Source organism: Ranitomeya imitator, chromosome 1 (assembly GCF_032444005.1).
Source record: "Ranitomeya imitator isolate aRanImi1 chromosome 1, aRanImi1.pri, whole genome shotgun sequence".
Classification (NCBI taxonomy): domain Eukaryota; kingdom Metazoa; phylum Chordata; class Amphibia; order Anura; family Dendrobatidae; genus Ranitomeya; species Ranitomeya imitator.
The window spans coordinates 889,691,249-889,703,896 of NC_091282.1; the positions used below are offsets into that span (position 1 = coordinate 889,691,249).

Sequence of the window (12,648 nt, forward strand, 5' to 3'; positions counted from 1 at the left end):
GCTGCGATGTGTTCGCCATTTCCGACCACGCATGCGCGGCCGGAACTCCGCCCCCACCTCCCCTGAAACTCACAATGGGGCAGCGGATGTGCTGGAAAAATGCATCCGCTGCCCCCGTTGTGCGGCGCTTGCACAGTATGCATCGGTACATCAGGCCGACGCAGCGCGACGGCCCCGTTCCGACGCTAATCTGAAAGTAGCCTAACTTGGAAGGCGTTACATACTCCGTGGATAAAAGCAGCTTATAATACATGTTCTGAAGAGAAGTGCATAGAAAAGGGGAAAAAGATGAGTAAGCCCTTTTTGTAAATGTTGACCATTGATCAACACAAAAGGATTTATGCAGCTCTTTCCCAATTTAGAATAATGGCAGTTTTGTGAAAGCTATAATCTTTGTTTATTTCTCTATTTGTAATTTTAAACTCATCTATCAAATTTTTGAAGGAACCTTAATTTTTTTTAGAGTTGAGATATTAACTATTCCATTATGTATCCATCCTGAGGTACAAGTGATAATGATTTTGAGTGCTGTGAGAGGAACTGGAAGATTAACAAAGGGTGGGTTGTGTGAGCTTGTCAGGAGAGGTGTTTTCCACAACAAAATTATTCCTTTAATGGTTTGGAAGGGGGATAGGGGAAGGTTATGGTCAATTAAGGGAGGGATTTAAGTGATGAGTCTAAAAATGATTTTTCCATCCTTATCCATCCAGTTGGTAGATTCAGAGGGGAGCAACCAACATTTTATTGATTAAAAAATGAAGTGTGATAGTAACTTGTGAAATTAGGTACCTCCAATTCTCCATCAGTTGTATTTTATAGCAAAACGGTCTTCTCAAATCTTGAGTTATGAGAATTCTGTAGGAATGATAGGGACTGCTTCTGGAGTTTGTGGAGCCAAAAGTGGGGTGTACTTAATTATCCTTCTATATTATATCAAAACACTCTTTTTCCGTGATTCCTTTGAATTTACGTTGATACTGCACCCACACACACAAATGATACACCATTTGAAAGGTAAACTTGCCCCTTTCAGCAAGAAAATAGCCAAACAAACCACACATCCACGATGTGATCACAGAATACAATTTTAACATTAATTTCCATAAACCTGTAGTAAGGAAAAATGACCTGCAGGTGGCACCACAGTACCCCAAAGTATACTAATACAAAGCTGAAACAAATGCAAACATTTATGTTGGGGGCTTTTCAGCTTGCCGAACTCCTTGCCTAGCTGATTTCAGGCAGGTACATATAAAATATTTGATACATATGTGGAAGTAGAATAAAAGTAAAACTTTACCTGTTGAAGACTTCAGCTTTAAAACTGAAGATATAAATGAATGCAGCCTAAAAGGGACTGGACAGGTTCTGAACCATCAGATTGTCCGTATTGTTGGACAGTCATTGAAAAGTCTATCTTCCTTCTAAGATTGCAGCTTATTGGTGACCTGGAGTCACCTCTGGTTCCAAGTAAAAAACTGCAGCGTTGACATGACTCAGACTGTACATTGTTTCCCATTCGTAGAGATTGGTGGAAACAACCTTGCAAAAATTTTTAAAAAAATCCAACCGTAGGGAATGAAAAGGTAAAATAATCTGCAGATATTACTTTTTTTTTAAAAGGGATATTCACAATTATTATACAATGGTGTAAATAGGCTCAGTTATGGGGTCAATTCTCCTTCATCATTTTTACTGTCAACGTGGCACTGCTGTACAGGGAGCTGCTCCGTTCACATACATAGAGCTGAGTTGCACTTCCCTACACTGCAGATAGATGGCAGTGCTGCTGTGGAGGGGAAAAAATGCTGCTGCCCCTGTTCGTTTGCAAGGTCCTGACAATCAGACCCCTTCTGATCAGTAAGTAAAATATCATTATGTTTAATGTTGGGGGATCTCCTTTAGGCTGGAGGCACACATAACGTATAAAAAAATCGGTCCATTTTACACAGACGACAATCGCAGAAATGTTCCCTGAACAGTGATCCGTATGTGATTGCCTCAAAAGGGTTTGAAACAAAATATTAAGTTAAGGGTACCATCATTTCTGTCCAGGTCTATTTCATGAGTTTTATTTTTTTTTAAATTCTATGGAAGCATTGCTGAAAAGCAATGTCTGACTTTCATTTTTTCATTTTCATGGATTTTTTATTTATTATTACTTTTGTCAGATTCAAGTTATTTCTGTGACCATTGTGGGTTTTTCTGTCATTAAACGAGGGGTACCAGCAATTTTGACCATGTGTGTATATCCCACTTGGTCTGCATGATTGATAGAAGGATCTTAATTAATCTTTTAACTATCATTTTGTATTGATGTTTGTCAAGTAAATCAGTCTGCAATTGCATGGAAGGGCAGTTTCTGATCTAGGTTTGGGGATTGATTATTTTTGCTTCAAACAATTCTATTCAAAAGCTGTGGATGAATTATAAAATCTTTTGATATATGGTACAATAAATCATTTTAAAGTAAATTAGTAATAAGAAGCTGTCTGGTTTAGATAATTTGTTTTTTAATTTGAGATATACAGGAAGCTTTTTTATATTCTTTGTGCATGTAATAATGAGAGATTCTATCTAATCTTGGGAGAGAAAATATACTTTATGTAAGGCGATCCCTGTGTTAGCCCATCAGCACCCCGCAATGCAGTCGTGGGTGTCGATGAGTTTCTATGGCATCTGGAAACCTAACACAAGCCTCCAGGTCTTCCATAAACTGCAGCCAATCAGATATTGCCAGGGTATAAGCCTGACATAAGTCTATCAGTGGTCATCTGACAACTCTAAAAATGGCTTCCATGGAAAGGCTTAAAGGGAACCTGTCACACCGTTTTTCAGTTTGAGATAAAAAATTCCATTAAATAGGGCCTGAGCTGTGCGTTACAATAGTGTATTTTGTGTACCCTGATTCCCCACCTATGCTGCCAAAATACGTTACCAAAGTCGCCGTTTTCGCCTGTCAATCAGGCTGGTCTGGTCAGATGGGCGTGGTGACATCGCTGTTTCTTCCCCCAGATCTTGCTTAGCTTTCCGTTGGTGGCGTAGTGGTTTGCGCATGTCCAACTGCCGAATCCACTGCGCAGGTGAAGAAAAAGAGCTCGGCTTCAGAAAAATGGCCGCCGTGATCTCCATCTGCACACGCGCGGCATTCCGCGGCCATTTTCCTGAAGCCCCGGGCAGCAGAGCACTCCATCTGCGCACGCGCGGCCTCAGGAAGATGGCCGCGCCCACTGATAACCAGGGGAATAGCGCAGATCGCGCTCTTTTTCTTCACCTGCGCAGTGGATTCGGGAGTTAAACATGCGCAAACCACTACGCCACCAACGGAAAGCTAAGCAAGATCTGGGGGAAGAAACAGCGATGTCACCACGCCCATCTGACCAGACCAGCCTGATTGACAGGCGAAAATGGCGACTTTGGTAACGTATTTCGGCAGCATAGGTGGGGAATCAGGGTACACAAAATACACTATAGTAACGCACAGCTCAGGCCCTATTTAACGGTATTTTTATCTCAAACTGAAAAAACAGGGTGACAGGTTCCCTTTAATGCACACCACTTCACTTACCTGATTCCAAGAGTTGCCCAGGCCTTCACCCTTTAACTCTTGTAGCAGGATTTGGATTTATACACGGACTCCTGGGTTGTGGCCACGTAGTTGGCTGATGGCTGGCTGACAGAAGTGGTCACGCAACAAGGTCAGTACCAAGAAATTCTGAAAAGATGAATAGCACACACACCATACTGCCAGATTGGTCAGCACTACAGGTTCCTGCCACTCCAGTCCAAGTGGTTGAATAGAGCAGCATGCTCCAGAGCATCTGGTCCTGAGTCTCCCTCAGCACCACAACTGCTAGCACAATGAATATATGTGACAATAGGCTGTCAATCAGCATTTAAAGGACAGCGTTATACACAGTTCTGCTAATGGAGTACTGTGCATTACCAATGCAATGTCCTCTTACAGGACTACCGAAAGTTTAAAAAAAAAAAAAGGTTTTAAGTGTTTTAAGAAAAAGTGAAAATACCCTCCCCAAAATTCCAATTTTCCCAATAAAGAAATGTTAATCAGGAAAAAAAATAGACATAGCTAAAAAAAAGTTGCATATTTAGTATCACCACATCTGCAGTGACATGTAATATAGAAGTATACAATTATTTATTCAGCACAATAAATGTTGCAAAAAATAAAATTATGCCAATATTGTTATTTTTGTTCATCCCACTGCACAAAAAATTAAATAGAAAAGGATCAAAAAGTTGTGTGATTACATGTTGGATATCATTCTAACTGTAATGAACTTTACTCTAAAAAGATATCATTATTTATCCCATATGGTGTACGCCATATAAATTAAATATTGTTTTAATTCTATCTACCTATAGAATAAAGTTAATATGTCAATTAATGTGAATAGTTTATAGTGTTTTTTTTTTTTTTTAAATCTGAAGTACTGTTACTTTTGTACACTCTACCTTGAAAAAAGTGTAGTAAAAGTGTATCAGAAAGTAACTAAAAAGTTGTGTGTAACAAAAAATGGCAAAACAGAAAACCACATTTTGTAATGCAAAAAGTAAACCCTCATACATTTTCATTAACTTAACATTGTAAAACTTATGGATTTTAGAATTTGGCAACAAAAACATTTTTAAAGTTGTGTATTAAATGTGCAAAAGTAATAAAAACATAAACAAAACTAAATAAATTTGATACTATAACAATCATGATGATGCACAGCATAAAAGTATCACTTTATTTGTACAGCATGTGAATACTAGAAAATATAAAACATTAGAAACCAACAGCAGAATTGCTGTTTCTTTCGTATTTCTCTAAATAAAGAGTTAATATAAGTTAGGTTACATGTACCGTATATACTTGTGTATAAGCTCAGTTTTTCAGCACTTTTTTTTGCTGAAAAAGACCCCCCTCAGCTTGTACACGAGTAATGGTCCCACTTGTTCTCAACTACAGTGCAGGTGTTCCCCTGTCTCTCCTGGTCATCTACGCACACCTTCAACCTCTGTGAGTGTTACCATGACTGCTGACAGGGCCGACGGTCAGCATTAGCACTGGGACAAGTGCCGGGATCCTGAGCAGGTGGGCACACCGGCGTGCTATGAGGGCCAGGTGCCTCTGCCAGCGCTTGGTCAGGCCCCCGGTATTTGCGATATTCACCTGTCCCCGTTCCACCGCTGCAATGCCTTCCGCGTCCTCTGAATGTGACGTTTAGGTCAGAGGGCGCGATAACGTGATTAATCTGCACCCTCTGCCTGAACAGTCAGTGCATAGAGACGGCGACGCTGAGAAGCAGCGGTCAGCGACGAGAGGTGAGTATTTCTTTTTTGCAGCAGCAACAGCAATATACGGGATATGGGGATCTGCATAAACTGTATTTAGCATCATATTGGCATCGTATGGGACCCATCTTGAACTTTATGGAGCATTTTATGGGGCGTATTTTGTATGGAGCATCTTATCGGGTCGGCTTATATTCGAGTATATATGGTACCTCAAAACGCTGCTATTGAAAAATACAGCTCACCCCCCCAAAAAAAATAAAGCCCTCATACAGTTACATCAAAGAAAAAAGAAAAAATACTATGTGTCTTGGAATTTGACAATGAAAAAAAAAAGATTTGTCCAAAAGGTCCAATAGGGCTCATCCTTAAAGTGGCCCAGTCAGCACCGAGGATTGGGCTCAATTATAGTCAAAGGAAAGTTACTGCACATGTGCCTCCTCCCCTGGCATTGACAGCACCTACCGAAATCTCACACAGGTACCATCAATGTTGGCAAAGGTGCATGCACAGCTACTTCTACATTATGTACTTGAGCCAAAAAATTGATAAGATTTTTGCCAGAAGAGGCAGGCTACTGAGAAAACAGATGGAGAGGCCAGCAAATACCCAAACTAGCAGGAAAAGACCAAGTACAGTACCCAGGCCCTCTGCACTTGCACTTCATTACCACATAACTAAAAAAAAGTTATCAATTTAATATGCATAAAAGTGCCATTATAGCCATGTCTTTATTTTGCCATCCAAAATCCACAAAAGCCATTAGCAGTATAAAAATGAAATAAAAAAAAAAGCTAAATACTAGGTCAACCTCAGAAGATCTTAAAATTGGAAAGGTAGTGGAGCACATGGTATATTAAAAGTTTTCCTTTTTACAGCATTTATCATTTCTGATATATAAAATTTCTGAGTCAAACCTTAATTTCAGACAATAAGTAAAAAAAAGCTTCAATATGGGTGATTGTGAAGATATACTTGTGCTCCTCTGATTTATAATTTAGACATTAAAGCAGCATTGACTGTCAATGAAAAATATCAAGAAAAAGTTTGTGAATAGGATGCTGATAGCATGATAGCTCATGATTTCACAAGAAGGTACTTTACTGATTGCATGTAACAATAGCTTATAGTTCAGGAAGAAGCGAAAATTTGGCTATAACGTTGGAGCTGAGAGCCTGAAGGTTAATGTGTCGTGTATCTAGAGAACTAAAAGGTCTGGATTCAAGAGAGTAAAATAATTTACCATATATTTCGGGAAGACGAAATGGACCTATTGCATAAGATCTAACAGGGGAGTTGTGGACCCATAAGTTTGAAGCAGATTTGGGTTTGGGAAGCTGTAGAGTGTGGTGTCAGGTTTACATCCTTCAATAGAGGCATCTTGACTTGTCTACAGAAAATTCTTAGGTAGTGTTCTCTCTCAACAGAAAGCAGAAAGGACAAGGAGGTCCTGACATGCAGGGGACAGAACAATGTCAAGGAGCTAGCCAAATCAGTAATAAAGAAGTTAAACTCAAGATCACTTTTTCCCAAAACGGGAATCTTAGGAATCTTATTGCTTAACAATAGGTAATTGGCTAAAATGGAAAAATTTTGGATGACTTCAAAGCACAAGAGGTCTCTGCAGAAAGAAAGCGCTAGGCAAGCAATATTCTGTACAGACAGGCTGGGAGGAGAATGGACATGAAGTGTGGGAAAGAGTAGCAGCAGCCATGGACGAGGATGACAGGCAACATTCTGCTATGTACAGTAGATAACAGAATTTCAATTGTGTATTAATCTGAAGTTCGAAATGTCCCTGAAGTCATGTGACAATAACACACAAAATTTATTGCGATGACTCTTAATATTTATATCCACCCCACCTAGTTATATTTCGGTATTTCATTAATAAGAATACATTAAGAAAACTTGCTGTGCAGTTCCCTAATGTTTTATCACACATTCTAATTATTCGAGACTTGAAGCTATGGCAAACTTCAGAAGGAATGTTGCTGTTATTTTATTACTTTTTGTCAATCAACTAAATATGTTTAAATTGGTTGTCTAGGATAAACTTTTAGTTTTACAAAGATTTAGATTTTACAAAGACTTGTAGATATATAAAATAATAAACTGAGAATTTACTCACTCTGCCCAGCTCCAGTGCTGCCTGCTGCTCCTGTCTTTGCTAATGGGCAGCAGTAGCGCAGTGCATGTGCCCAATCACTGAGCTAAGCAGTTTGTGCACTTGTGGACTCATTTAAGTTTTCCAAGATAAGTCTATTTGCTGTCATAGAAGCGAATCAGATTTAGTTTTTCTCATTGTTCTCATTCCACTGCAAAAATAAAACACAAAATCATATAATTTGCTATAGGCAACAAGGCTCACATTACCCTGGGATCGGAGTAGTCTTGGTCGCTGTTATCTCTGTCTGTTAATGTCTGCATGTCCTGTCGCTAGCTCTGCAGGCAATCACTGACCTCAGCAGCACGGCCAGGGTTGATGCAATGAGCCGCTCAGAGCCATTGAGCTCACTGATCGGCTTTAGAATTGTCGACATGACTTCAGTGCTGCAACAGATATCGGTGTAAACTCAGTGCTGGACTTGGGGAGGGTGAGTGAAGCCCAGGGTTTCTTTTTTAAAGGGTCATTAAACTGTGGTTTTCTTGTTTATTTCTATCCTAATTATTCTTGCCATTACATAGTATTACTATCTCACAAATATCCCCAGCTTCTTACACAACCACCTTTCTTACTTTGCCACAAACTGAATTAATTGGATTTGATATAGGTTTCAAAACATGAATTATTGTCATTGTTTTTACATTGCAACAGAAGATCTCTAGAAAATATGTACAGACCAACACTGAACTTTCTATTTTCTACACATCCAGGAATTACCGTGCTCCTGTCACTTACAGTCTTCATGTTACTTGTGGCAGAGATCATGCCTGCAACTTCGGATTCAGTACCTCTGATAGGTAAGTCACATGTGATAGATACGATATAACGTGATCAGTCAGGAAATCGGTGCTGTCATCACTGTTCTTCACATAAAATAGTCGTTGTAAAGGTTTCTAGGCCTGTGATCATTTTTTATTTTTGCACTACCATATAAGTATTAAGAAACTTTACTTGATTTGTACATGTTTGCATTTTCTTGTATAGCTGCCTAGAATATAGATATTTTAAAATGTTGTAATTCATTAATGGAGCTAAATAAGACAATCTTTACTCCTAGTCAATAACTGTATAGGCCTTGAGGAGAGCAACATCGTTTTTCTATTTTGCAGCTGACGTGGTTGTTAAGACAAGGTGAAATTTTCTGAATAGTGTAAATTAACTAAACATGAAATATTTCATCTTTTTGGAAAGTAGGAAGAACTTATGAATGTAGGGAAATAATAGATTTATATATATTAATGGAACCTTTTTATTGGATTGGTTCATGGATTAAATCTATTTGTCTTCCATGACCAGATACAGTATACATAGTGCCATTTTTTACTCTATTTCTATCAAGAAGGAATAAGCTCAGAAAAAAAAAGTGAAGGATGTCTTTTCTCTTTAGTCTTCCTCTCTAAAGGAACCTAATTCTGGCTATTGACAAACACAAAATGCACCACAGCAGTGGAAATAAAATGGCAAAACAACGCCCAATTTTTTTAAAATTTTTACGAATTGCCAATTTTTATTTTTTTTCCAGCACTTAAATGTTAAAAAAAATGCAAGTTTGATATGGCCATTATTGTATCGACCTAAAGAATTGGTTTTATTTGGATGGTGCCTCATAACAGGTCAACTAGTCACAAAAAAAACAAGACCTCATATTGCTATGTGGATGGAAAAATAAAAAAAAATTACTGCTCTTGTAGAAAATGTGAAAAAAATTAAAAGCACAAAAATAAAAAATTGCCCCGTCGTATGGGATTAAATCAATTTCATCTGATTATGAAAGCATGGATGTTTAAGTCCAAAAACAGTGCTGCTCTTTTCTTTAAGGTGTAGTCAGACGGCCATATTACTTGCCCGAGGATAGTATCGCAATCCTGGGATTGGCCATCTGCTCTTCTAACCTGAGCGTGACAGCTCCATAGCAATACCTCATGCTGTCATGCTTGGTTCAGGAGAGCCGACGGCCAGCCCGAGGATTGTGATGTGATCCTCAGGCGAGTAATATGGCCATCTGACTTCATCCTTATGCCGGTTTCACATGTCAGTTCACACGTCATAGGGGTGGAGCCGCATATTCATCACTGTAATAGGCGGTACCACGTGACCACTCATACAGGAGAAGCTGCGGCGTGGAGAGGAAGCAGCGAGGGAGCTAGGTGAGTATTTTATTAACAGCGGGCAGGCGAACAGGGGGTGGGAGGGGGTTGGGGACAGGGATATTTATTTTAAACACCAAAAACTACTAAAAAAAAAGATTTTTCATAACTTCTCTCCAGCGACGCTGCTGGAGAGAAGAAATGAATGGCGGCTTCAGCACCCAAAGCAGGGGACAGCGCTTACTTGTAGCGCTGTCTCCTGCACGGTACGTGTGGTACCCAGTTGGCACACGGGCGGCACATGGCTGCCGCACGTGTGCCACACTGATGTGGCACGTGAGCACACGGACACACGGACACGAATAATTCCGATACCAATTTTTCCGGTACCGGAATTATCTGGACGTGTGAGACTGGCCTTAGGCTGTGTGCAGAGCAAGATTTAAGGGGTAACGAAAAAGGCAATAATCCAGTATACCAATGTATTTAGGTACTGCTTTATATGATATCTGAATTACCGTCATTGCGTTCTAGCAATACTTTCCAATTTTATTTTATTGAATGAATGATTTAGCATATTCTAAACTCATGACAAAAATGTACATCATGTTTGTGAGCTGGTTCTGTCATGTTGCACTTTTTCCTCAGGTTGCTCTTGTGGGTGTTGTCAGTATTCTCGTGAGATCATCAGCAGAAGAGAGGCTGCATCTTGCAGCCCTGCTCCTGTTGCAAATTCTGGAATTGAAGATTGGTTGGATACCAGAGGTTTAACCATTTAGATACTATCGTCTATAGCGATAGCAGCATTTAAATAGTTAGACAGTGTGAGGGGGTGCCATCTGTTACCCCATCATTTGCCACTCATGATTACTAAGCTCTGATTTGTTGCTATGGATACCTGCACATGGGGTAAGAGATATAGCAAATCAGAAGATCTAGTCTACATTTCTAATTGGAGGTATTTGCTATTAGTATTATTATTAATATTATTACACCTACTACATATTGGAATAGGAACTTGGAGATGAGAATACCCCTTTAGTGAATTTGGTACATCTTCGCAGCGGCATGCACCTCTGTTGCACCTCACCAGAAATGCTACTTCAATCTGGTGTTAAATACACTGGCAGTTTTGCAGAATTTGATGGGTGGGTGTAGCCACACCTCAGTCCCACCCAAAATCTTCACAGCTTTGCCAATTTTGTCAAAGCTGCTTGAAATGCCAAAAGTTGCTAAAATTAGCGCAACTCTGCATTGCACAAAAAAATGTTGACTTTTGCAAGTGATAGTCTTCTAGAAAAAACACTTTGATTAATCGTACCCTATTTGATTATGACTAGATTAACGCACACAGCTCTTTTCCTACTGCACTTAATTATTGCTCACCCTCTGTGTCCCAAGACTTGTCCATTGAATATTCTTTACATACCTTTCCTACCCAGATGCCTTCCTTCTCCCTTGTCACACTTGTTACATCAACCAATCATAATCTAGCAGGATTAACATTTTTGTAGGATATTCAAATTCTATATCTTTGGGCTCCTCCCAGGCGGAGCTCGATTTGCCTAATATATAGGTAATCAATCTTCCTTGTAGACTAATAGGAAACACTGTGACATGAGTGAAGAACAGTTTGTACTGGTTTAGAAACAAGTAGGTAAGCTGACTCTTACTTTTTTTTTTTAATGCTGCCAAAGATGCAAGTATAACCCCAGTCCACCACAACAACCACCTCTATAGGTGTTATGAGTCTTAGAATCACAGGAGGTAAAACCCACAAAATTGGTCAAGTCATGAAGCCTAAAGCTAGCTGAGTAATGAAGAGAATACATGCCCCATGACTAGTCTGTTAAAATGCATCTTTCACGTTTGTGAGTTCTTAATAATTTTCAGCATATATTTGATATAAAATTACATTAGAGCTTTTGAAAGTTTGTGAACCCTTATCATATTTTGCATAAATTTGACCTAAAACTACATCAGGCTATCACACAAGTCCTAAAAGTAGATAAAGAGAAACAAATGAAATGAGCCAGAAATATTAGACTTTCTAATTTTTTTTTTTATTATTGAAGAAAGTCACACCAGAAGCTAAAAGCAAAGGTTCGCATACTTTTGACAGTCATAGAAATGTGATATTTGATCACTTCCCTTAATTAAAAAAATATTAAGTTTCATATTTTTGACTCATTTGTTTTATTTCGCTCTCTTTATCTACTTTAAGACTTGTGAAAATGTTTCATAGTTTTAGGTCAAATTTTTGCAGAAATAAGAAAAATTCTAAAAGGTTTAGAAACTTTTAAGTTCCACTGTATATTGCTTATTAGAAGAAATATTTCATTGGTTCAAAGAGTTATGCGTTCTTTCTGGTTACTGCCTTCATGGTAACCTTTACGTTTTGCACCATCCTTCCTTTTATTACTAAATAATTAGAGCATATGAAATAGTATATTTGATATACGGCATTCTAGAAGTTGGCATTTAGGTCAGAACACACTTTGTTCATCTGTTCATGAGATTTTTTTCTCTCCCATGTGAAACAAGAGGATGAAGCTTTTCATGCCCTAGAATTTCAAAGCCCTGGGGGCTGGCTGAGGCTATCTATCTGTAAATGACTGCCTAAAACAATCCAAGCCATCTCTCTTAATTGTAGAATGAAAATCTACGAACTGGGAAGATATACATAGTAAAGAGTTGTGACGAGAGTTGGGAATACTAGAATGGTGACTTCTCACATACAGACTCATTCATTTTTCCTACTTTGGCTGCTAAATGTAAATGTGAAGAGGCCGTTTTATTACACCAGAGTGTTTCTGTAGATAATGCATTCCCAATAATAGTGTTGGGACCTGCTAAATGACATTGTATTGTATGGCAGTGCAATCAAAGAGCACTCCGATGCAATTAATTCTAAATTTACCAAGCTTCACTGAGCAGAAATGATGTACTTCACTAAGGAGCTACAGACAGGGATAGCGGAGTATTAACTTTCATTCGAGTTCTATAACTCTGCAGGCTTTTCTCCACATCCATACAATCATGTTAGAAATGTGGTAGCGTGGTTTAGGGATTTGTCTGCTTTGAAAAATCTTA

The 12,648-nt window shown here is 38.8% G+C and overlaps 1 protein-coding gene across 1 annotated transcript in view; it reads left to right on the forward strand.

Moving 5' to 3' along the window:
* The window catches only part of LOC138658195 (neuronal acetylcholine receptor subunit alpha-7-like), a 343,558-nt gene that overhangs the window by 236,526 nt on the left and 94,384 nt on the right, over positions 1-12,648 (forward strand). The window contains exon 8 of the mRNA XM_069745709.1: positions 8,179-8,265. Coding sequence (XP_069601810.1) covers positions 8,179-8,265 — 87 coding nt within the window. The remainder of the gene's footprint in view (positions 1-8,178; positions 8,266-12,648) is intronic.